At 47.2% G+C, this 25,962-nt stretch overlaps 1 protein-coding gene and 2 pseudogenes across 17 annotated transcripts in view; all 3 read left to right on the forward strand.

Annotated features, from left to right (window-relative positions):
* LOC129461114 (zinc finger and SCAN domain-containing protein 5A) overlaps positions 1-12,346 on the forward strand; it is an 84,714-nt gene extending 72,368 nt beyond the window's left edge. For 4 of the 17 annotated variants that reach the window (XM_055239993.2, XM_063615348.1, XM_063615350.1 and 1 more), the window contains exons 3-6: positions 8,512-9,022; positions 9,851-10,054; positions 10,910-11,060; positions 11,316-12,346. In XM_055239993.2, coding sequence (XP_055095968.1) covers positions 8,639-9,022; positions 9,851-10,054; positions 10,910-11,060; positions 11,316-12,067 — 1,491 coding nt within the window. In that variant the 5' untranslated portion in view covers positions 8,512-8,638 and the 3' untranslated portion in view covers positions 12,068-12,346. Of the gene's footprint in view, positions 1-5,400; positions 5,418-8,511; positions 9,023-9,850; positions 10,055-10,909; positions 11,061-11,315 lie in introns of those variants that run through there. The other 13 variants (XM_055239996.2, XM_063615352.1, XM_063615355.1 and 10 more) reach the window with 4 other exon arrangements.
* Positions 12,347-16,119: 3,773 nt separating this feature from the next.
* On the forward strand, positions 16,120-24,858 carry LOC129459472 (CD99 antigen-like; annotated as a pseudogene).
* LOC129459309 (large ribosomal subunit protein eL13-like) lies at positions 16,824-18,229 on the forward strand (annotated as a pseudogene).
* Positions 24,859-25,962: the final 1,104 nt, after the last annotated feature.

A 25,962-nucleotide genomic window follows, 5' to 3' on the forward strand; every position in this document is an offset into this window, starting at 1 on the left:
GTTGGTTTGGTACAAGAGCTTTCTAGCCATTCCTTATCTGTTTAGAAGTGACTGATCCACCCACCGCCAGGACGCCTCATCAAACAATGGAACCATTTACCCTTATGGCGCACAGCTGTAATATCCAATCATCTCCAGGTGCCAAGCGTGTCCTCTCTTTTCACAACACAATAGTGAGTGGAGGGCAGGGACCATTTGAAAGACAAAACGTCGGCACTGTTTTTACAGATGGTGATGTTTGGACTAAATGAATGCCATGACCTGACTTTCTCAACATTCTGAAGCTAAATAGAAACAAGCATAAATCTCATCTCAAGCCTGCCAGGCCCCATCCTGTAGGCACATGTGAAATGTAAAAACTTGACCCATTGTACTAGTAGGTGGAGCTGCCATTATTTGAGTCATTGAATAGTGTTGAGACAGAATTGGGTTGACACTGCCAACTCCTAAAATTAGAATCTAGACATTGCAGGTACATCACTCAGAGCTCCAACGAATGCCTCTGCTTTCATAGAGTAGCTTTCTGACTTCTGTTTAACTTTTTTTTTGGAATAAAGTCTTGGAAATAAGCCCATATAGCCAGACATGATGGCTGATGCCTGTAATCCTAGCACTTTAAGAAGCTGAGGCAGGTGGATTGCTTGGATCCAGGAGTTAAAGACCAGCCTGGGCAACATGGTGAAACTGTGCGCTCAGGAGTTAAAGACCAGCCTGGGCAACATGGTGAAACTCGGTGTCTACAAAAACATACAAAACAATTATCCAGGCCTGGTGGTGCACACCTGTGGTCGCAGCTACTGGGAAAGCTGAGGTGGGAGGATTGCTTGAGCCTGAGAGGTTGAGGCTGCAGTGAGCTATGATTGTGCAACTGTACTTCAGCCTGGGCAACAGAGCAAGACCCTGTCTGAAAAAAAAAAAAAAGAAAAAGAAAAAAAATAGCCCATATAGGGGAAGGGGAAGAAAAAAGAGCCCAGTGAGTATCACAGCAGAGTCATCCAGGTTGGTGGCTGTGGCTTGCCCATGAGTACTGGTAGTTGAGATGAGGAGAGCTGGTCAGATTCTGAACTTGTTTTCAAGTTTTAAGAGAATCCTCTTTTTTTTTCTCATAGTCTTATTGAGGTACAGTTGATATAAAATAAATAACTCATATCCAAAAGGCCCAATTTAATAAAGTTTGGAATACTACTCAGCAGTAAAAAGAAATCGTTGATAACACCCAGGAACACGGATGAATCTCAAAATAGTTACGAAGGTGAAAGGGGACAGCCAGAAAAAAAGTGCATCTGGTATGAGTCTATCGATATAAAATTCTAGAAAATTCTATTACTAGGCTGGGCACAGTGGCTGATACATGTAATCTCAGCACTTTGGGAGGCAAAAGCAGGTGGATTGCTTGAGCCCAGGAGTTCAAGATCAGCTTAGGCAATATAGTGAGACCCATCTCTATAAAAAGTAGAAAAAATTAGCCGGACATAGTGGTCCCAGCTACTTGCGGGGCTGAGGGAGGAGGTTCACTTAAGGCTGAAAAGTTGAGGCTGCAGTGAGCCGTGATCATACCACTGCACTGCAGCCTGGGCAACAGAGCAAGACACTATCTCAAAAAAAAAGAAAGAAAAAAAGAAAGAAAAAGAAAATTTTGTCCGTGATCTGTAGTGACACAGAGAACACCAGTGGTTGTCCAGGGGTGGAGTTGTGGGAGGGACAGATGATGAAGAGCCTGGGGAAGCGTTGGAGGATGGTGGGAGTGTTCAGCTTCTTGACGGCAATGACTTCATGAGTATGTACAAATGTCAGAACTTGGACTTTGGACATGCAGGCACAGGAACCAGCTAGAGGAGCTGCTGCACAGCAGTGTAAATGTGCCAATGCCGCTAAACTGTACAGATAAAACAGTTAATTTTATGTTGCGTGAAATTCATGTCAATAAACACATTAATTAAGGTATAGGATTTGTTGAGAGGCTGAGTGTGTCATGTGAGGGAAATGCAGGAATCAAGGATAACCCCACAAATCTTGTGGATTGCACATCGAGGGGGCTGGAGCCACCTTTACATGAGGTGGGGAAAGATGTGGTCGGTCTGGGATGTGTGGTGATTCACAGGTCTGTTAGGCATCCAAGACGAGGGAAACTCCACATTCCCATGAGGGAAGGATGGTGGTTGGTCACGCATTCTCAGAGAAACTTTATTTTCTTTTTGTCATTATTATTAACTTTATAAATTTACAAATAAAAATGATACACATTTTTGGTGTACAACATAATATTTTGATACACATATACAACGTGCAATGGCTAAATCAAATAATATGACATGTGAGTGACCTTGCATAGCTTTCTTTTTTGTATGAGGGGAACATGTATGTATTCATTTATTTTTTGAGAAAGGATCTGGCTCTGTTGCCCAGGCTGGAGTGCAGTGGTGCGATCACAGCTCACTGCAGCCTTGACCTCCATGGCTCAAGCAATTATTCTGCGTCAGACTCCCAGGTAGCTGGGACTACAGGCTTGCACCATAATGCCCAGTGAACTTTCGTGTTTCTTGTAGAGACCGGGTTTTGCCATGTTGCCAGTCCGATCTCAAAGTTCTGCTTTCAGCTGTGTACATTACTGAGGAGTATTCGCACACCATTCTGATTGTCACTTTCAGTACAATGTTCAATAAACGACATGAGATATTCAATGTTCTATTCTAAAATAGGTTTCATGTGGATGATTTTGCCTGACTGCAGGGGAATGTGAATGTTCTGAGCAGGTTGAAGGTGGGCTAGGCAAAGCGCTGATGTTCAGTAAGTGACCTAACAGTAAATGCATTTTTATCTTCTATATTTTACATTCACAATGGGTTTATCAGGATGTAACTTCATTGTAAGTCGAGGAGCATCTGTACTGTATACTTGAAATCTGCTCAGAGGGTGTGTCTTAAATGTTTCCACCACACACACACACACACACATCAAGAAATAAAAAGAAAGCCAGATGTGGCTCGTGCCTGTAACCCCAACTGCTAGGGAGGCTGAAGCAGGATTGCTTGAGCCCAAGAGTTAAGAAATTAATAAGAAGAAGGAAAGAACATGGTATCTATGTGAGGTGATGGAGATGTTAACTAGCTTGATTCTGATGATTGCATCACAATGTGTACCTGTTTCCAAACTTCACCCTGGTGACCTTCGTTAATAATAATATGTTGGGGCTGGGTGCAGTGGCTCATGCCTGTAATCCCGGCACTTTGGGAGGCTGAGGCGGGTGGATCCCGAGGTCAGGAGTTGAAGACCAGCCTGGCCAAGATGGTGAAACCCTGTCTCTATTAAGTATAGAAAAATTTGCCGGGCATGGTGGCGGGTGCCTGAAATCCCAGCTACTTGGGAGACTGAGGCAAATAATTGCTCGAACCCAGGAGGCAGAGGTTGCAGTGAGCCGAGATTGTGCCACTGCACTCCAGCCTAGGCGACAGAGCAACACTTTGTCTCAAAATAATAATAATAATATAATAATAATAATAATGTGTTGGGAGAGTCTTAGCCAGAGCAAGGAATAAAGGACATCCAAATTCGGAAGGAGGAAGTCGAATTGTCTCTCTTTGCAAACAACATGTTATCATCTATAAAAACTCCTGAAACCTCCACCAGTAAAACTGAGAACTGATAAAGGAATTCAGTAAAGCTGCAGGATACAAAGTCAACATGCAAAAATCAGTAGTGTTTTTATACACCAACAAGCTAGTGGAACAAAAACCAAGAAAGCAATCCCATTTACAATAGCAAAAGAACCCCTAAAAACCTGGTAATAAATTTACCCAGGGAGGTGAAAGATTTCCACAAGAAAAACTATTAAGCGCTAATGAAAAAAAAAAAACTGAGAAAGACCACCAAACATGGAAAGACATGTTCATAGAATCTGAAAAAGACCATACTATTAATAGACATCAGCAGATTCGATGCAGTCTCTTCCAAAATACCAACAGTAGCTTCACAGAAATAAGACTATGAGTTTCCAGAGGGGAGGATTTAGGGGAATCGAGAATTGGGTAGCCAGAGAGTGGTTTAGGCAGCTCCCAGTTAATTCCAGTGAATAATTCCATTCTTAACTCTAACTCATTGGTTAGAGTTAAGTTAGAGTCAACACCTCAGTGGTAAACAAGAAAAAATATAACAAAGTATGAGAACATGCATCAGAAAATAATTGTTACAACTTCTTAGCAAAATGAACCTTGTATCCAGCACTTTACTGACATAGTCTTACTTCATCTTCAAAACAACACATCAGGAAAGTTCTACTCCCAAGAAGTTTGAAGTTCCCAGAGTTAAGCAGCTTAAGATTTTCCAAGGATTTAAACCAGAATCAGTGTAAAATTAACAGCCCTCCAATTTGTCCTAAAGATTAGATGAGAAAGTTTCCTCTGAAATTAAAATGAATGAGTGACTACTTGAATGGATTAGTATCATCCAACTGATGTTGTGAACTTCCCAAGTTGTAATCTAATCTTGCCTAGCACTTAATTATCATTCCACATTAACTCCATGATCCACACAGTAAAATTCACACCCACCGTTAAGGCTTTTCATGCTTGAGAGCCCTAAATGAGGGGGGCTGAGAACTAGGGAACCCCGTAGGACCCTCAGTGTATCTATAAACCACCCTCCCACTGTCCTGGAATGAATGCAGAGTGGGGACCATATGCCTTTCTCTGGTTCCCACTGTTTTTATATAAGGGTAGGTTGGCTGATATCAAACCACTATTTAGTCTAGTTCAAACAGAGCTTTCCCATGTCAACTCCAATATTCTTTTTAAAAAAGTAAAAAATGATCACCAATATTGATTATGTATCAACAAAGACTGTCTCTTTCTTTCAGTAAAAAATTATCACCAATATTCATTATGTATCAACAAAGACTGTCTCTTTTTTTCAGTAAAAAATTATCACCAATATTCATTATGTATCAACAAAGACTGTCTCTTTTTTTCAGCATCTTGACATTCACATGTGAGAGCTTTGCTCAAACTAGACCAAATCACTGATTTGATATTAATCCACCAGCTCTTAACACGTCCTTTACTTGTTAGGATATTACTGTTTGTGGCATGAGGGGACCCAAAATGGTTAAAACTCGCAGATCTATATTTTCTGAGGCCTCCAAATACTTCAGCAATATGACAATCAGTAGAGCGGGAAAACCTATATTATTTGCACAGTAGACATGTTTAATACATTAATTTCCTGTGGGTGGGGTTTCAGTGCGAAATGTAATCAACGCCGATTAAGTAAAATGGACTTTATGGCCCTAAACCAATCACGGGGCGGCGCAGGGAACCGGAAACGGGGCCTTCCGCTTCTGCATAAATAGACGCAGTTCAGCTCCAGGCCCGTTGGAGAGCGCATCCCAGACCCAGGAGTTGGAGGTGGAAGCCGGGAAGGAGGTAAGTGTCCAGCGGGGATATCTGTCGAGTTTAGGAGCTGGCGTGCGGGGGGGTTGGTTTCAGAAAGTTTGGGTTTATTTTCTCATGCACTTATTTGCTCGGAGACTTTGTGAAGGCAGCGGGTCTCCTTTGCACCCCATGATTAATTCTGACTCGTTATGTAACGCTTCTGTAAACTAGGAGTAATACTAACTTTCTCATCATGGTTAGGTTGTATTTTATTTTATTTTATTTTATTTTAGAAACAGGATCTCGCTAGAATTCCAGGCTAGCCTGGAATTCCTGGGCTCAAGCGATCCGCCCGCCTCCGCCTCCCGAGTAGCTGGGACTACAGGCATATGCCACAACGACTGGATAAATTTTTAATTTTTTTTGCAGAGATGGGGTCTCGGTACATTGCCCAGGCTGGTCCTGAACTCCTGGGCTCTAGCGTGCTCCCATCTCGCTCTTCCAAACTGTTAGAATTACAGGCCTGAGCCACTTTGCCTACCACACACCCTTTTTAAAAAGCATTGCAGGATTTTCCCTTTGCACAGGGTGAAATCAAGCCGTTGATGAATGAGCATCAACCTACTAGGCCAATGAGAATCTGAGCTAAGTGTCCCTACCTGGGTGACCCGTGTGGTGTATACTCCCAGAACTGGATACTAACTCTTGTACCTGCCTTTATTTTTTCCTGTGTCTTGTTTCTTACTTTAACGGGGAATGAACTGAGATCAAATACAAAGTGATTCTAGGAACATGAAACCACTTTCTTTTTAGAGACAGGATCTCACTATGTTCCCCAGGCTGTTATCAAACACGTGGGCTCAAGTGATCCTCCCACCTCCGCCTCAGCCTCCTGAGCAGCAGCAGGCGCCCTGTGGCAAAACCACTTTTAATCCCAGAATTTCAGGCTCCCTTTTCTCTATCATATCTGTATGCTTTTTCAGTAAAAATTAATTTGCTTCTCATTGAAAACTAAAAATTGTATATATTTACGGCATATAGCATAATATGCTTTGTAGTATTACAAACATTGTAAAATGGCTAAATTGAGCTAATACTCATATGCCCTACCTCATGTACTAACCATTTTTGGTTTTGAGAATACTTGAAATCTACTTTTTTTTTTTAAGCAATTTCCAAGTCTACAATACATTGTTATGAACTGAAGTCACCATGTTGGACAATTGCTGTCTTAAATTGATTTCTCCAACTGAAATTTGTACTCTTTGACCTATATCTCCCCAACCCCCACCCCAGCCCTGGTAACCACCATTCTACTTACTGCTACTATGAGTCCACTAGGTTTTTTAAATTATTATTCATGTCATCTACTTCTTTTTTAATTTTTTAAATGATTTTAACTTGTATTTTAGATTCGGTGGGTACCTGTGCAGATTTGTTACATGAGTGTACTGAGTGATGCTGAGGTTTGGGGTATGACTCAACCTGTCACCCAGGATGTGAGGAGAGTACCCAGTAGGTAGTTTTTCCACCTTCCCGCCGTCTGTCACTCCAGAGTTTCACTGTTTTGGAGTCCACGTCCTGATTTCCTTTCCTCTGTGTACATGCCCCGGAGCGGGATTGCCGGATCATGCAGTTGTTGGACTTTTAATTTTCTGAGGAGCTTCTATACTGTCTTCCACATCGGCTGCTCTAATTTACACCCCAGCACAGGGCGCAGAGGATCCCCTTCCCCCAAATCCTCACCAACACTCGTTCCATGTGTCTTTTTGGGAACAGCCACTCTAGCAGGTGGGAGGGGTGCCTTGTGGTTTGGATTTGCATGTCCCTGAAGATGAGTGATGATGAGCACTTTTTCCTAGACCTGCTGGCCATTCACATGTCTTCATCTGAGATGTCCACACAGGCGCCTTGCCGCCTTCTAGTGGGTTACGTGTTTTCTCGCTCTGGAGTAGTTTGAGTTGCTTATGTTTAGCACGGGAGCCCCGTGAGATGTGTGGTGTGTAAATATTGCCTCCTCCTCTGCGTTGTCTCCTGCCTCTGCCGATTGTCTCCCTGGCTGTCTCTGTGTTCTGCACTTGCTCAGATTCCTTCCAGGAAGTGTGGGGTACTCGCCCTCCAGGCTACCAGTGACCTTTCCCGACACCCTCCTGCCAGTTTTTTCTCCCCTCTGCAGACCTTCAGGTTGCTTCCCCCATCTGTGGCTAGGAAAGCAGGGCTGCGTTCTCATAGCTGTTGAACTTGGACAAGAATTGATGCCTGGAGAGTATCACTCAGTGGCTCCTGCCTAATGAAGCTAGGTTTAGCAATTAATTTTTTTAAATCTTATTATTGTATGAACCCACTTCTTTAAAATATCAAAGAGCACTAGAGTTTAAATCCATGTTCTGAGATGAGATTAGGAATACAGAAACCCTTAGAGACAGAAGGTAGATTAGTGATTGCCAGGGGCTGGGGTGGGTGGGCGGGGGGGATTACTGATGGGGATGGGGTTCCTTTTGGGGTGATGAGATGATTCTGGAACTAGACAGTGGTGATGGTTGCACAACATGGTGCATGTCTTAGTCCCATAAAATTGTGCACTTGAAGAGAGTAAAAATGATTAAATTTATGAATGTACATTTTACCAAAATAACAAAATATCTGTGTAGGTGCTTAATCCTCATAGGATTCTTTAATGCTGTCCCTTCCCTGGAGCAAGTAAATGTTCTGGAGTTAACAAGAATATGTGTTGGGGGGAAATATTACATTCTAACTCTTTTTCTCTATCTTTTTACATAATTATGACGAAGGGCTTTGCCTTGGATCTTGTCCTGATGGGAAAACATAAAGGGCTTACTTTATTGTTGCATCATATTTCAGGAGCTTCACCTAACTACCTTATTGAATTTATAGTCAAGAGCAATGTTGTTCCAATTGACAGGAAAACTGATTCAGCCTCTGCACAGTGATGTCCTAGAGACCAGAATCCAGGGGGCATTAAGATTTTAAACCAGAGTATGTAGTCGGGTATAGACAATGGAAGATTTCCACTGTGCTGAATTCGATGCCACCGAAGAAGTGGCATCCAGGATGAGGGATTTTGAAGGGAGGGGTGGATGGAGTAGTAACTTAAACTAATCAGGCTCATACTTTCCCCCCCCAGACTTCTGAATGAACAGTGAATCTATTACTGAGGAAAACAAGAGGAAGCCTGTGTAGATAGGTATCAATTAGATACCAGCTACTGGAAGAGCTTTCTCAGAGACTGATTAAAAAATTCTCCACTAGATATGGCTGCAAATTGCACATCCTCGTGGCGTCTAGGAGAATCCTGCAACAGACCTGGGTTGGAGCTGCCACGGTCTATGGCATCCTCAGAAACTCAACTTGGAAATCACGACGTGGACCCTGAGATTTCTCACGTGAACTTCAGGATGTTCAGCTGCCCAAAGGAGTCGGACCCCGTCCAGGCTCTGAGGAAACTCACTGAGCTGTGCCATCTGTGGCTGAGGCCCGACCTCCACACCAAAGAGCAGATCCTGGACATGCTGGTGATGGAGCAGTTCATGATCTCCATGCCCCAGGAGCTCCAGGTCTTAGTCATGATGAATGGTGTGCAGAGCTGCAAAGACCTGGAGGACCTGCTACGAAATAACAGAAGACCCAAGAAATGGGTGAGTGGGACCCTCGTGATTGGTGCAGGGAAGGGGAGCTGGGATGGGGGCTGCACGGTGCAGCTGGACTCGAGAGGACCCGAGGGGCTGCTCTAGGTCAGGACTTCCAAGTAGAGGAGAGTTTGCCCGTCAGGGACACATGGCAGTGTCTGGGGACAGTTTTTGGTTGTCACGAGGGGGAGGACAGGAGATGCTGCTAAGCATTTTCCAATGCTCAGGACAACCCATCATGACAAATAATCATCCAGATTCAAATATCAGCTGTGCTGAGATGGCAAGTTCCTGGTGTAGGAGATGGACAGGCAGAGGGGATACAGGGACCCACACACTGTGTGAGGCCAACATGAAAGAAAGACATTTGTGAAATATTACACCTGATGGAACGTAGGGAAGGAGGCATTAGAGTGAACTGAACGGGGGCCTAGAAGTCCCATCCTGAGGCAGGGAAAGTGGTTGGTATCAGAGATCTGCCTCCAGGTCCCCAAATGAGCCCGTAAGTTCCAACACAAGGTGAGCTGCCATCGGCCAATTGAGTTGGATTCACCCAGAATATTTCTCCTTGTCTTCCCTTTGGTTGAGAGACCCTTTCATCTAAAGGACCCATATTTATGTACTTAACTAGAATATTCCAGACGCAGGCAGGTGCTGGAGTCTAGAGAGGAAAAAATTCAGACAGGATTGTTGTGTCCACAGAGCTGACTCTGTATCGGGAAGGCAGATTTGAACAGTAATTACAGTAAAGTGTGAGCATTATGGCAGGACCCAGGGAATGTGAGAGCTACTTTCAGGTTCTCATAGTGAGTCTGATTGTCTTTTTTCTCTCTACAGTCTGTGGTCACCTTCCACGGAAAGGAATACATTGTGCAGGACTCAGATGTCGAGATGGCTGAAGTCCCTGCCAGTGTCGGAGATGATCAGAGAGACGTGTCCAGCCAGCGGGCCTCCTCTGTGAATCACATGCGTCCAGGCAAAGGCCAGGCCCGCCGAGAGCTGCAGACCCTGCCCAGGGTCCCTGCACTGTCCAGGAGGCAGGTGAGTGTGTGAGGCCTTGGTGTCTGGGCAGAGGTGGGAGAAGGAACGGGAGGAAATCGTGTGGCCGCTGGACTGATTGAGATCTGGCACACGACAAGATTAGAGCCATTCCCCATGGACATGATACATCCCCAAAAATTCATTCCTGAGCCATCACAGAGAGGGAAGCCTCATCTACTTTTCCCTCCACCATGAGAGCTTTTAGCATTTAGGGTGGGGGGTAAGAAATGGTCTCAGTGAAGTGAGGGAGGCAGTTGGCACAGATGAATGAACCAAAGGTCCCTTCCCCATCCAGTTTCCTCAAAGACATTTAATGTAATAATTCAGCAAGGAACTCACTTTCTACAGATTGTCAATTTCTTAATTTGAGGAGTGTTTCTCAACTGAGGTGATTCTGCCTTTCCGGACACATGGCCATGTCTGGAGATGTTTTTATGTGTCATTGTGGGGGGTGGTGGGGTCTTAATAGCATCTAGAGGGTGGAGGCGGGGTCTCTGCTCTGCACAGGAGCCCCCCTCCAGGAGGGTGATGCATCTCCAATGCCAGTGATGCCACAGCTGAGGGGCCTCAACCTAGAGTCATGCTCCTTCCAGCGCCAGGGGCAGGGAGATGTTGGCATGGCAGGGAGAAATATGCTCAGAGAACCAAAGAGTGAAAACCACCAGGCACAAGAGCTGATCTAGAATATGGAGGGTGCAGATTAGGGACAGATGCAGAAATGAGGTGGTGAAGTTTACTTGGGGTGATGGGGTGGTCCATGGGAAGTCTGGTATATCCAGTCAGGAGGGGACAGACATGTCCGTGCTTCCACCAGTTTAGACACGGCAGTCATTGCTCTTGGCTTTTCATCTTCAGGGAGAGGACTTTCTGCTACACAAGAGTATTGACACAAAAGGTGACCCAAAGTCTCCGAGACCCAAGCAGACCTTGGAGAAGGATCTGAAGGAAAACAGCGAAGAGAACCCAGGACTGACATCCCCAGAGCCTCAGCTTCCAAACAGTCCCAGTGAGTATGCAGACTTGGATCCACAGGGGTTAGTCCCTCTCTTCTGGGGTGCGGGGCTGGGGGCCCACCATTATCATCCCCTGGGGCTGGCGATCAGCTGCCAAAGCCTCCCCATCCTCCACTTTCCAGTGACCTACAGTCCAATGTCTTGAGGTTGAGGGGAAGTTCTCAGCCAAGGTCAGTGTTTGGTTGCAATGAGTTTGGTGTATTGAAAATGTGTTTATTAACTGTTGTGTGTGGAATCCCTTCTCCCAGCAGGTGTGGTGGGAGCTAAGGAGGGGAAGGAACCCCCAGAAACAGCCTCTGTGGAAAATGTGGATGCTGACACACCTTCTGCCTGCGTTGTGGAGAGAGAAGCTTTGACTCACAGCGGGAGCAGAGGAGACGCTCTGAATCTGAGAGGTCCCAAAAGAAGCAAACCAGACGCCACCTCCATTTCCCAAGAAGAGCCTCAAGGAGAAGCCACACCTGTGAGCAACAGAGAATCCCCGGGACAAGCTGGGATGAATTCAATTCATTCCCCAGGCCCTACGAGCCCAGTCAGTCACCCGGATGGCCAAGAAGCCAAGGCACCGCCGCCCTTTGCATGTGACGTGTGTGAGAAGAGGTTCACGTGTAATTCCAAGCTAGTAATCCACAAGAGATCACACACAGGAGAGAGACTCTTTCAATGTAATCTCTGCGGGAAGCGCTTCATGCAGCTTATTAGCCTCCAGTTTCACCAGCGAACCCACACTGGCGAGAGGCCCTACACGTGTGATGTCTGCCAGAAGCAGTTCACCCAGAAGTCCTACTTGAAGTGTCACAAGAGAAGCCACACAGGGGAGAAGCCCTTCGAATGTAAAGACTGCAAGAAAGTTTTCACCTACAGGGGGAGCCTGAAGGAGCACCAGCGCATCCACTCCGGAGAGAAACCCTACAAATGTTCCAAGTGTCCGAGAGCCTTCAGTCGGCTGAAATTGTTAAGACGCCACCAGAAAACTCATCCAGAAGCTACTTCTCAGTGATTGCATAATCCGGTGTATGCCTTCTGCACCAAGAAGTGAATGATATTTTTTATCAGTGTTATCAGATGACATTTGACACGTGCAAGGGTGCCTGGCACACAGAGGGAGTTCCCTAGATAGGAATTGCCAGGATGTTTGAGTAAATATGTATCCTCCCCACTGAGCTTTGTTTTCTGTTTCATTACGTCCATTGTTGTCTTATAGGTTTATTTTGGTTTGTGTCGCTATTCTTTCAATAAACGATCATCTTATTAGTTTTCAATATTGCATAATGAAAAACTGAGTTTCCTGATTGACATGGGGTTACTCACTGATTTGCTGTAAAGTAAAATTGTCCAAGGAGGGTGGCCATATAAAATACATAATGCCTGGTGAAATTTGAGTTTCGGATAAACAGTTTTCTTTAGTATCAGAATGTTCTAAATTATTCGTTATTTATCTGAAACTCAGCTTCTATTGGGTATCCTGTAGCGTTTTCGTTTTCTTTGTTTTCTTTTTTTGAGATGGCGTCTCCCTCTGTCACCCCGGCTGAGGTTCAGTGGCACAATCACGGCTCACTGCAGCCGCGACCCTCCAGGCTCAAGCAATCCTCCCGTCTAAGCCTCCCCAGCAGCTGAGACTACAGGAGCACGCCACCAACTTGGCTAATGTTTGTGTTTTTTGTAGAGATGGAGTTTTGCCATGTTGCCCAGGCTGGTCTTGAACTCCTAAGTACAAGTGATCCACCTGCCTTGGCTTCTTTAAGTGCTGGCATTACAGGCATGAGCCACTGTACCCTGTATTGTTTTTATTAGACTTTAATATAATTATTATATTCAAATTTTTGGAAATAATTTTTTGTAGTGATGGGATTTTTTGTTGCCCAGGCTGGTGTGCTGTGAGCCACCACACCTGGCTAACGACTTTCTTTTTCAGAGCTGTTTAAGGTTCACAGAGAAATTCAGTGGACAGCACAGAGTTCCCATAGACTCCCTCCCCACACAGCACTGCCTCCTCCCCGCCCCACATCCCCAGCTGAGCGGTGCATCTGTTCCATCAGTGAGCCTGCCTGGACACATCACCAGCACCCAGAGTCCATGGTGTTCATTAGGGCTCGCTCTGGGTGTTGTACATCCTGTGGGTTTGGACAAGGGCCTCATGAGTATCCACCACTGGAGTATCCTGGGGGATATTTTCACTGCCCCCCAAATCCTCTCTGCTCTGCTTATCTCCCTGCCCCAGATGGTGTGTTTTGTGGCCTAAATTTGGCAACCTCTAAATTCCCGATTTGACTCTTGAACTACAGAGGCATTCGGAGTCTCTGGTGACTAGTTGGTCTTATTGATATTACCATCCCCTGAAGGCGCCGTTAATTCACAGGTGGGTGGACCCCAAATTCACAGCTTCTGATTGAGCAGACCTGGGTGGGGCCTGAGAGTGTGCATTAAAACATAGAATTCATTTTAGAATAGCCTTCTAGAGTCCATAGAGCTCGCTAATGCCTCACACAGCTTCCCCTATTGCCAACATGGTTCATTAGTATGACATCTTTGAACTGACTGGAGCAATGAACTGACTGGATATATTGCCATGATCTAAGGCCCATACCTTATTGAGACCTCCTTAGTGTTTACACAATGCCCTCCTCTTCCTTCCTCCCCATCCAGGACACCACATTGCCTTGAGTTGTCACATCTCCCTAGGATCCTCTTGGTGATAATTCCTCAGATTTTACTTGTTTGGGATTACCTGAGAATGTACACTTTAGGTGGTGCTGATGCTGCTGGTCTTGGGAGGACATTTTATGGATGGCTGATTGAGCTGACAGGCAGAGTCCTGCAATCTGCAGAGGTCTGGAAAGGTCCCTTCCCAAATAGGCTGGATTCATTTATTAAAGGCCACTTTTGTAAGACTTTGGTTCTTGTTATTTTAATTTAAAGGAATTTAATCGAAAGACACACAGCAAAGAGATGCCTCATAGAATAATTGATTACAAGGGAAATACAATATGTTGAAAGTTAAGTGCAGAATAGACAGGACATCCTGGGAGCAAGGATTCAGGGCCGGCTGCTCCCAACGATGAGACAGCAAAGACCCACTCGAGGAAGACTCCCTTTATGGGAGTCTCAGATGATTACACCTTGAGGGGGTGGGAAGAGGTGTTACTAGTAAGCATGTTCTGGGTGGTCCTCTGGGCACACATGTGCAGTAGCTGTTCACACGTCTCATTAGCGTCTTAAGCGTCTTAAGTCCCCACCCAGGGGTGTGTTTTTTACTATCATAACAAGCAAAGTGTTGGTTTGTGGATGGGTAAGATCAACGTGTGCATTCTCTCTACAGTGGAAATTCCCTACAGGAGATGGCCTTGCTTGAATGAACTCAATTCCAATGTGAACGCTGAGGCTTACTGTGTTGACTGTGCAGTCACCACGCGTGCAGCATCCTGAGGACGTGATCGTTTCCTTGACTGCCTATCCTGCCTCACCCAGGTCCCTTTCGGAGTAGCATTCTTTGAGGCAGGGACCTGGAATCCACCATAAAATGTACATAGACTCCCCTTTCATTCAAGAAGTGGAGGTAGGGGTGGGTGGTGGTTCTCCCTTTTGGTGATTGGATCCAACCTTCTTCACCAGACGTAGAAAATGTGTTGATAATACCACCTGCCCACTTAAGTTCAATCATGGTGCTCTATGATCCATTAATGACACTCAATGTTTCTTTAGAGCTTCATTTTCTAATTTGGCTACATGTTGGAGTCACTTGAGGAGTTTTTAATATTTTTTTTTTAAAAGCAATGCCTAGGGTCCAGCCCTAAGGTAATGATGTGATTGGCTGAGGATACGGCCCCAGTGTTAAGAGTTTATAAAACTCCCCAGGTGATCTAACGTGTGGCTGCGTCTGGCAGGTCGATTTTCATTTTTTTCTTTTTATTTTTTTTTGAGACGGAGTCTTGCTCTGTCGCCCAGGCTGGAGTGCAGTGGCGTGATCTCCGCTCACTGCAAGCTCTGCCTCCCGGGTTCACACCATCCTCCTGCCTCAGCCTCCCAAGTAGCTGGGACTACAGGCGCCCGCCACCACAAACAGCTAATTTTTTGTATTTTTAGTAGAGACAGGGTTTCACCATGTTAGCCAGGATGGTCTCAATCTCCTGATCTCGTGATGCGCCCAGCTCGGCCTCCCAAAGTGCTGGGATTACAGGCATGAGCCACTGCAACTGGCCTGCTTTTTTTGTTTGTTTGTTTGTTTTTTTGAGATGGAGTCTCGCTCTGTCACCCAGGCTGGAGTGCAGTGGCACGATCTTGGCTCACTGCAACCTCTGCCTCCCGGGTTCATGCCATTCTCCTGCCTCAGCCTCCCAAGTAGCTGGGATTACAGGTGCCCACCACCACGCCTGGCTAATTTTTTGTATTTTTAGTACAGATGGGGGGTTTCACCGTGTTAGCCAGGATGGTCTTGATCTCCTGACCTTGTGATCCACCTGCCTAAGCCTCCCAAAGTGCTGGGATTACAGGCATTAGCCACTGGGCCCGGCCTGCAGGTCAGTTTTCTGATTGCCTGGTCACTCCAATTCCTGTTCTCTCATGGAGATCAGTGAGTTCATTTCCACGGCAGAGTCATGCACCTCCATTCCCAGTCTAAAGAAAGTACACTCGGCCGGGCGCGGTGTCTCACACCTGTAATCCCAGCACTTTGGGAGGCTGAGGCAGGCAGATCACAAGGTCAACAGATCGAGACCATCCTGGCCAACGTGGTGAAACCCCGTCTCTACTAAAAATACAAAAACTAGCCAGGTGTGGTGGTAGGTGCCTGTAGTCCCAGCTACTCAGGAGGCTGAGGCAGGAGAATCACTTGAACCTGGGAGGTGGAGGTTGCAGTGAGCCAAGATCACACTGCTGTACTCCAGCCTGGGTGACAGAGCAAGACTCTGTCTCAAAAAAAAAAAAAAAAAAAAAAAAAGGAGGTAGGCTCCACTGTCCAACCCTGGATGGGTGTCTCCCCTGCCGTACCTGGCTGCATGAACCACTCCAGGGACTGCCCCTCATGACTAAGGGCGCACCTGGCCCCGGTACTGGATGCACTGGCGCCTGGTACTGCTGCTCCTCAGCCGCCTGTGTGCTCTGGTTGATGCTCCAAGCCAAGAGGTTGATTTATCTGATGCCCTCAATGACGACAAAAACAAGATGCCTGCTGCAACCCCAAAAAGCCCCATGCTAGAAATGACTGAGTTGAATTTAGAAGGTGTCCTTTTTGGCAGAGAAACAACAGTGCAGCACTGCCTGATCCTCCCAAGCTGGAGCCAAATCTGCACCAGCCAACCTGGCCCACCTGGTGGCTTTTCAGACTCCGACCTTGCTGATGGGACATCAGGTGGGGAGGGAGGCCGTGGCCGGGCCATGGGAAGAAGGGGAAAGAGAGCTGCTCCCCTAGCGTGATCCCTGGGGTCTTGGACGCTGGGCAGGTCAACATGGCTGGAGTTGTTTCTAGCTTTCTGGCCTCCCGGAAAAAGGAGCTGGGAAGCTGGGCTCAAGCGAGTCTCCTGCCTCAACCTCCCAAGTAGCTGGGACTACAGGGGTGCACCACCACACCCGGCTAATTTTTTAATTATTTATAGAGATGGTGGTCTCACTATGTTGCCCAGGCTGGTCTCCAATTCCTGGGCTCGAGCAATCCTCCTGCCTCAGCCTCCCAGAGTGCTGGGATTACAGGTGTGAGTCACCAGGTGTGCTCACGGTGCCTGGCCCGGGTTCCTTTCCTGCCAGCTTGGAAGGGCAACCCCATGACTGAATGTGATTCTGAGGATGGCTCCGCAGTTAGATCCTTGTGACAGTGCATCCACCTGAAATGCTGCGCGTCTGAACTGGGACTGTTAACACCCGTGCCAATACAAATGTGGGGTGCCAGGAAGTGTCTGCTGACATTTGTGGGGAAAAAAATCTATTTTGTTCACCTACTGTATCAAAGGAAAATTTTGGGGAGAACAGTAGTATCGTTTTATATCAGGGGTGAAAACAAGTTACAGATCTGCAAAAAAAAAAAAAAAAGAGAAGACAGTAGGGCGATTTCTTAGAAAAACAGGGGGATTTGGGTCTCGGCCTTCGGGCTCCCTCCAGCGCCATCGGCCCGGCGCTGCCGCCAACGCGGGCATGGATGGGCCGCTTCTTCGCAGGCAGCGTTGGACCGGGCTCTAGGCGTGGCATCCGGCCCAGGCTGGAGGGTTCGGGGCGGAGGCCCGGGGGCTGCGCGCGCCCAGGGACCTTCCCCTCACTGGCTCCCCTCTGGTCTACAGCCGCAGGGCCGTAGACAGCCACGGCGCCCAGCCAGAATGGCGTGATCTCGAAGCCCCACTTCCGCAAGGACTGCAGCGGCGCGTGGCCACGTGGTTCAACCAGCCGGCCCGGAAGATCCGCCGGCGCCAGGCCCGGCAAGTCAAGGCGCCCGCCTCGCCCCTCCCCCGCGTCGGGGCTCTTCCGGCCCATCGTGCGCTGCCCCACGGTTCGGTACCACACGAAGGTGCGCACGGCCGTGGCTTCCGCCTGGAGGAGCGCAGGGTGGCCCGCACGCACAAGAAGGTGGCCCGGACACCGGCGTTTCTGCGGATCCGAGGAGGCGCAGTCCCTGCAGGCCAACGTGCAGCGGCTGAAGGAACCCCGCTCCAGACTCATCCGCTTCCCCCGGAAGCCCTCGGCCCCCAAGAAGGGAGACAGTTGTGCTGAAGAACTGAACCTGGCCGCTCGGCTGACGGGACCGGTCATGCCCACCCGGAATGTCTATGAGGAGAAAGCTGGAGTCATCGCTGAGGAGAATTTCAAAGCCTTCGCTAGTCTCCGCACGGCCTGTCCCAACGCCCGGCTCTTCGGCATACGGGCAAAAAGAGCCAAGGAAGCTGCAGAACAGGATGTTGAAAAGAAAAAACAAAGCCCTCCTGGGGACTTGCAATCATTCAGCGGTCATGCTGAGTCTCCACGTGACGTGTTTCCTGGGAGCAACTGGACCTGGGATGGGGCTTCGCGGCTGTGACTTCCTGGCAGCGGGTTTGGGGTTTTGTTGAAAGACGGTCCAAGCCCTGGATTATGCCTTACTTTCTGTGTTAAAGCACTGTTGGTTGTTTGGGGAAAAAAAAGAAAGAAAGAAAGAAAGAAAAAAGAAAAGTAGACGGATTTGCCGGGCACAGTGGCTCACGCCTGTAATCCTATCACTTTGGGAGGCCGAGGCAGGTGCATTGCCTGAGCTCAGGAGTTAAAGACCAGCCTGGGCAACACAGTGAAACCCTCCCTGTCTCTACTAAAATACACAAATTAGCCGGGCGTGGTGGCGGGTGCCTGTAATCCCGGCTACTCGGGAGGCTGAGGCATGAGAATTGCTTGAGCCTTGGGGGCGGAGCTTGCAGTGACCCGAGTGCAGTGACCCACTGCACTCCAGCCTGGGCGACAGAGCGAGACTCCATCTCAAAAAGAGAAAAAGAAAAAAGAAAAGAAAAGAAACGTGGAGGGATTCGTTGTGGGTGAGGTTGCTTCAAGCTGGTTTGGCACAAGAGCTTTCTAACCATTCCTTATCTCTTTAGAAGTGACTGATCCACCCACCGCCAGGACGGCTCATCAAACAATGGAATCATTTAACCTTACGGCGCACAGCTGTGATATCCAATCATCTTCAGGTGCCAAGCGTGTCCTCTCATTTCATTCTCAACACAATAACGAGCGGAGGGCGGGGACCATTTCAAAGACAAAACGTGGACACCGTTTTTACAGACAATGATGTTTGCACAAAATGATTGAAATGACCTGGCTTTCACGACGATCCAAAGCTAAATAGAAACAAGCATAAATCTCAACTCAAGCCTGCCAAGCCCCATCCTGTAAGTACATGTGAAATGTGAAAACTTGACCCATTGTACTAGTAGGTGGAGCTGCCACTATTTCAGTCATTGAATCGGTCTGACACATAGAATTGGGTTGACACTGCCGACTCCTAAAACTAGAATCTAGACATTGCAGGTACATCACTCACAGCTCCAACGAATGCCTCTGCCTTCATAGAGTAGCTTTCTGACTTCTGTCTAGCATTTTCACAGAAGATACTTTGAAAACAGCCTGTAGAGCTGACCGTGTTGGCTCATGCCCGTAATCTCAGCACTGTGAGAAGCTGAGGCAGGTGGATAGCTTGGGCTCAGGAGTTGAAGACCAGCCTGGGCAACATGATGAAACCCCGTCTCTACAAAATATACCAAAAAAAAAAAAAAAAAAATTATGAGGCCTGGTGGTGCACACCTGTAGTCCCAGCTACTGTGGAAGCTGAGGTGGGAGGATTGTTTGAGCCTGAGAGGTTGAGGCTGCAGGGCGTTATGATCATGCCACTGTACTCAAGCCTGGGTAACAGAGCAAGACCCTGTCTCAAAAAAAAAAAACGAAAGAAGAAAAAAGAGAAAAAAGACAACAGCACATATAGGGGAAGGGGAGGAACCAGGAGCTCAGTGAGGATGGCAACAGAGTCATCCAGGTTGATGGCTGTTGGCTTGACCATGAGTACTGAAAGTTGAAGTGGGAAGAACTGGTCAAATGCTAAATTTGTTTTTAAGAAAATCCTGGCCGGGCGTGGTGGCTCATGCCTGTAATCCCAGCGCTTTGGGCGGCCGAGGCAGGCGGATCACTAGGTCAAGAGATCGAGACCATCCTGGCCAATGTGGTGAAACCCCGTCTCTACTAAAAATACAAAAAAATTAGCCAGGCGTGGTGGTGGGCACCTGTAGTCCCAGCTACTCAGGAGGCTGAGGCAGGAGAATTGCTTGAACCCCAGAGGCAGAGGTTGCAGTGAGCCGAGATCATGCTGCTGCACTCCAGCCTGGCAATAGAGTGAGACTCCATCTCAAAAAAAAGAAAAAAAAGAGAACCCCTTATCCCCTTATCTTTTTCGTATAGTTTTACTGAGGCATAGTTGATATACAATAAATCACACATATGCAAAGGGTACAATTCAATGAAGTTTAGAATACTACTCAGCAGTAAAAAGGAATCATTGATTACACCCAAGAACATGGGTGAATTTCAAAATAATTATGAAGGTGAAAGAGGAGAGATCGAAAAGGAGTACATAAGGTATGATTCCATCGCTAGAAAATTCTACCACTAGGCGGGGCACACCGGCTCATACATGTAATCCCAGCACTTTTTGGGAGGCCAAGGCAGGCAGATGGCTTGAGCCCAGGAGTTCAAGATCAGCCTGGGCAGCATAGTGAGACCCCAACTCTACAAAAAAATAGAAAAAATTAGCCGAGCATGGTGATGTGTGCCTGTGGTCCCGGCGACTTGGGAGGGTGATGTGGGAGGATTGGTTAAGCCTGAGAAGTTGAGGCTACAGTGCGCTATGATTGCGCTACTGCACTCCAGCCTGGGCAACAGAGCAAGACCCTGTCTCAAAAAAAAAAAAGAAAAAAGGTAAAAATAAGGAAATTCTGTCAGTGATCTGTAATGACACAGAGAACACCAGTGGTTGTCCAGGGGTGGAGTTGTGGGAGGGACGGATGATGTAGAGCCTGGGGAAGCGTTGGAGGATGGTGGGAATGTTGAGCTTCTTGATGACGGCAATGACTTCATGAGTATGTACAAATGTCAGAACTTGGACTTTGGACATGCAGGCACAGGAACCAGCTAGAGGAGCTGCTGCACAGCAGTGTAAATGCACCAAATGCTGCTAAACTGTACAGATAAAACAGTTAATTTTATGTTGCGTGAAATTCATGTCAATAAACACATTAATTAAGGTATAGGATTTGTTGAGAGATTGAGTGTGTCATGTGAGGGAAATGCAGGAATCAAGGATAACCCCAGAAATCTTGTGGATTGCACATCAAGGTGGGGAAAGATGTGGTCGGTCTGGGATGTGTGGTGATTGACAGGTCTGTTAGGCATCCAAGACAAGGGAAACTCCACATTCCCATGAGGGAAGGATGGTGGTTGGTCACGCATTCTTAGAGAAGGCATTATTTTCTTTTTGTCATTATTATTATTTATAAATTTACATATAAAAATGGTACATATTCAGGGCGTACAACACAATGTTTTGATACATGTATACAACGTGCAATGGCTAAATCAAATAATTTGACATATGTGCAACCTCACATACTTATCTATTTTGTGGGATGAGAACATTTACTTATTCAATAGGGTCTGGCTCTGTTGCCCTGGCTGGAGTGCAGTGGCGCAATCACAGCTCACTACAGCCTTGACCTCCATGGCTCAGGCAATTCTTCTGCCTCAGCCTCCCGAGTAGCTGGGACTACAGGCGTGCACCACACAGCCAGCAAATTTTTGCATTTTTTGTAGAGACAGGATTTTGCCATGTTGCCAGTCCAGTCTGGAACTCCTGAGCTCACACAATCTTCCTGCCTTTGCCTCCCAAAGAGCTGGGATTATAGGCATGAGCCACTGTGTCCAGCCTGATGAGAACATTTAAAAATCTACTATGTTAGGCCAGGTGCGGTGGCTCATGCTTATAATCCCAGCACTTTGGGAGGCCGAGGCAGGCAGGTCATGAGTTCAGGAGTTTGAGACCAGCCTGACCAATATGGTGAAACCCCATCTCTACTAAAAATACAAAAAGTAGCCAGGCACGGTGGCACGTGACTGTAGTCTCAGCTACTCAGGAGGCTGAGGCGGGAGAATGGCTCGAACCCGGAAGGCGGAGGGTGCAGTGAGCCAAGATCATGCCATTGCACTCCAGCCTGGGCAGCAGGGTGAGACTCTATCTCAAAAAAGAAAAAAAAAATCTATTGTGTTAGCAATTTTCAAACATATGATACATTGCTAATGGCTGCAGTCACCATGTTGTACAACAGATTTCTACACACTTTTCCTGTCTAACTGAAATTTTGTATCCTTTGACCAACATCTCTGCAATTTCCCCAGTCTCCTGCCTCCCTCAGCCTGGGTTACCAGATGCTGGTGACTTCTAGGCTGAGGACCTGATTTAGAGATCCTCAGCTGGAGGAAGTTTTATGACATCACATACAGCTCGATGCCAGGAGCACCCACCTCAAGCTAGAGGTATGGCACTTATGTATCCGCAGGGAAACAGACGCATACTCTAGGGTTAGCTGTCTATTTATTAGACCGGAAACCTCTTGAAGGCAAGGACTGTACTCTGTACCTCTTTTTATCTTTTTTTTTTTCTGAGACAGTCTCGCTCTGTCCCCCAGGCTGGAGTGCAATGGTGCGATCTCAGCTCACTGCAACCTCTGCCTCCAGGGTTCAAGTGATTCTCCTGCCTCAGCCTCCCGAGTACCTGAGATTACAGGCGTGTGTCACCATGCCCAGCTAATTTTTGTATTTTCAGTACAGATGGGGTTTCACCATGTTGGGCAGGCTGGTCTCGAACTCCTGACCTCCTGATCCGCCCGCCTCGGCCTCCCAAAGTGCTGGGATTACAGGCGTGAGCCACCACACCCGGCCTGTCCTCTTTTTATCTTAAACACTCATTATGATTGCTAAGCTGAACTTCAGTTAAGCAGATAATAGGGAAAACTCAGATAACCTGGCCCTACTCTTTTCCTGCTTCAACACTGGTTCTTCTCTATTCTGCAAGTTTCATGAGAACAGAGACTTTGTCCTACTAATTTTTTCATACTTTTTTTCTTTTTCATCTTTCTCTTTATTTTGACACATTATGGCATGAAATACATTTCTTTTTTCTTTTTTTTTTTTTTTTTTTGAGACAGAGTCTCACTCTGTCACTCAGGCTGGAGTGCAATGGCATGATCTCAGCTCACTGCAACCTCTGCCTCCCGAGTTCAAGCGATTCTCCTGCCTCAGCTTCCCAAGTAGTTGGGATTATAGGCGACTGCCACCATGCCCAGTTAATTTTTGTATTTTTAGTAGATACAGGGTTTCACCATGCTGGCCAGGCTGGCCTCGAACTCCCGACCTCAGGCGATCTGCCTGCCTCGGCCTCCCAAAGTGTTGGGATTACAGGCGTGGGCCACTGTGTCCGGCCCATTAAATACATTTCAAGAGGTACTGGGCTGGTCCTTGTTTGGTCTCTGGTGATTTAGATGAGGCAGGACTGAGCCCCCAGGAATGTGAGTATTATCTCAAAAAGTGAGTAGCAGCTACTGTGCAAAGTTCAAAGGCCCAGGTCAAATCCTGGGCATATCCATGGATGTGTGGTAGGGTGCAGACTCCAGCTCTCATGCAAGAAAGAACAGGAGTGGGGATTTTTCCATCCTGGGTGTCTGCCATAGTGGGTTCCTTAGTGTCTGGTTCTTCAGTGGAAACGTTTACCCAACACCAAAGACCACTCAGGGCATAAATGCTTCATTACCCAGCTTCCTGGCTCATATGCATCTAGCATGTGGCTGGACTGAGTCAATACACATTGAAATAATATTGCTACTCCTCTCTGTGTTTCTAGGGTCTCTATTCCAACGTGGCGCGTCATTTCCTAAAAGTAACGTTTTTCAATATGTCCTGGAGAAACAGTGGTCCTGAAAGATGTTCAAATCACAAAACAACGAAACAAACAAAACCATGGCTCCATGGCCATATAACCATCATTCCCTTCTTGGGAACTTTTAATGAACGTGACCACATTGAAAAGCCAGAGAAGTCTAGTTAAACACTGCTTATGTGGGTTTAAGTGCTTAATTTTTAATTTCTGTTTTATTAGCTTGCATGAAGAAACATCCTCACAAATGCAACAAATAATAAAAGAAAGAAATGCTTACCTTATTTTAATTTAAAAAATCAATACTACCATGGAAGTTTCAGATGTGTTTAATGTACACATGGTTTTTAGCAGCCCAGAGTTCCAGGTCAGGCTGCCTCAATGGGGTTGCTGTTTGAGTTATAGGGATATGATAATGCTCAGCCTCTCACCTGTGGGTTTCTGCTTGGAGATGACCTGCTTTTTTAGGTAAAACCAATGTATAACCACCTCCACGTAATTATGTAGGACGTTGTCTGTCACCTCTGCCTCTTCACCTTTAAAAACCCCTTACTCCTGGCCGGGCACAGTGGCTCAGGCCTGTAATCCCAGCACTTTGGGAGGCCAAGGTGGGCGGATCACGAGGTCAGGAGATCGAGACCATCCTGGCTAACACAGTGAAACCCCATCTCTACTAAAAATACAAAAAAATTAGTCGGGCGTGGTGGGGGGCGCCTTTAGTCCCAGCTACTCGGGAGGCTGAGGCAGGAGAATGGCGTGAACCCAGGAGGCGGAGCTTGCAGTGAGCCAAGATTGCACCACTGCACTCCAGCCTGGGCAACGGAGCGAGACTCCATCTCAAAAAAAAAAAAACAAAACAAAACAAAAACCGTTACTCCTAAGCCATGGGGGGAGTTCAGGTCTTAAACATTAGCTGCCCGATTCTGCTTGCTTGGTGCCCTGCAAATAAATGTCTTCCTTTCTCTCACTGTAGAAGCTTCTCGTGGCTGTTTGGCCTGAGTGCACTTGGCTAGCAGAGCCCAGTTCCGTTTGGCTGGTGTTGGGATGATTTTCCATGTCGACCTCACCTTCTTCTGCATTTTCTTTGAAGTACAGCTGTTTTTTTCTGGGAAGCCAGAAAGCTAGAAATAACTGCAGCCATGTTGAATGGCCCAGCCTCCAAGACCCCAGGGATCATGCCAGGGGAGGGGGTCTCTTCCCCCTTCTTTCCTGGCTGTGCTTCCACCTTCTTCCCCACCTCATGTCCCATCCCCAAGGTCAGAGTCTGAAAAGCCACCAGGTGGGCCAGGTTGGTTGGTGCAGATTTGGCTCCAGGTTGGGTAGATTAAGCAGTGCTGGGTTGTTGTTTTTCTGAAAGCGAGGGCACCTTCTAAATTCAATTCAGTCATCCCTAGCATGGCCCTTTTTGTTGTTGTTGTTTTTTGAGACTGAGTTTTGCTCTGTCACCGAAGCTGGAATGCAATGCTGGGATTACAGGCATGCACCACCATGCTCAGCTCATTTTTATTTTTAGTAGAGACGGGGTTTCACCATGTTGGCCAGTCTGGTCTCGAACTCCTGACCTCAGGTGATCCGCCCACCTTGGCCTTCCAAAATGCTAGGATTACAGGCGTGAGCCACCGTGCCCGGCCGCACTGGGCTTTTTTGAGGTTGCAGTGGTTATCTTGTTTTCACTGTCACATCAGGTAAATCAAGCTCTTGGCTCAGAGCACATAGGTGGATAAGGAGCAGCAGTGCAAAGGCCACCCAGTGCCGCATGTGCCCAGAGCCAAGAGGGGCAGTCCCTGGAGTGGTGCATGCAGCCAGCCACAGTGGGAGGGACCCCCGTGCAGGGTGGGTGGGAGCCAGGAGTGGAGTCTACTTTCTTTAGACTGCGAATGGAGGTGCAGGACTCTCCGTGGAAATGAACTCACTGATCCCCATGAGAGAACAGGAGTTGGAATGACCAGACAATCAGAAAACCGACCTGCCAGACTCAGCCACACACGAGATCACCTGCAGAGGTTTTTTGTTTTTTTTTTTTTTTTTTGAGACGGAGTCTTGCTCTGTCCTGCAGGCTGGAGTGCAGTGGCGCAATCTCGGCTTACTGCAAGCTCCGCCTCCCGGGTTCACGCCATTCTCCTGCCTCAGCCTCCTGAGTAGCTGGGACTACAGGTGCCCGCCACCACGCCCGGCTAATTTTTTGTATTTTTAGTAGAGACGGTGTTTCACCGTGTTAGCCAGGATGGCCTCGATCTCCTGACCTCGTGATCCGCCCACCTCAGCCTCCCAAAGTGCTGGGATTACAGGCTTGAGCCACCGCGCCCGGCCTACCTGCAGAGTTTTATAAACTCTCAGCACAGGGGCCACATCCTCAACCAATCACATCATTACCTTAGGGCTGGACCCCAGGCATTGCTTTTTAAAAAAATATTGAAAAAACTCCTCAAGTGAGTCCAACATGTAGGAAAATTGGGAAATGAAGCTCTAAAGAAATG

This window comes from Symphalangus syndactylus, chromosome 13 (assembly GCF_028878055.3).
Source record: "Symphalangus syndactylus isolate Jambi chromosome 13, NHGRI_mSymSyn1-v2.1_pri, whole genome shotgun sequence".
NCBI classification, from domain to species: Eukaryota; Metazoa; Chordata; class Mammalia; order Primates; family Hylobatidae; genus Symphalangus; species Symphalangus syndactylus.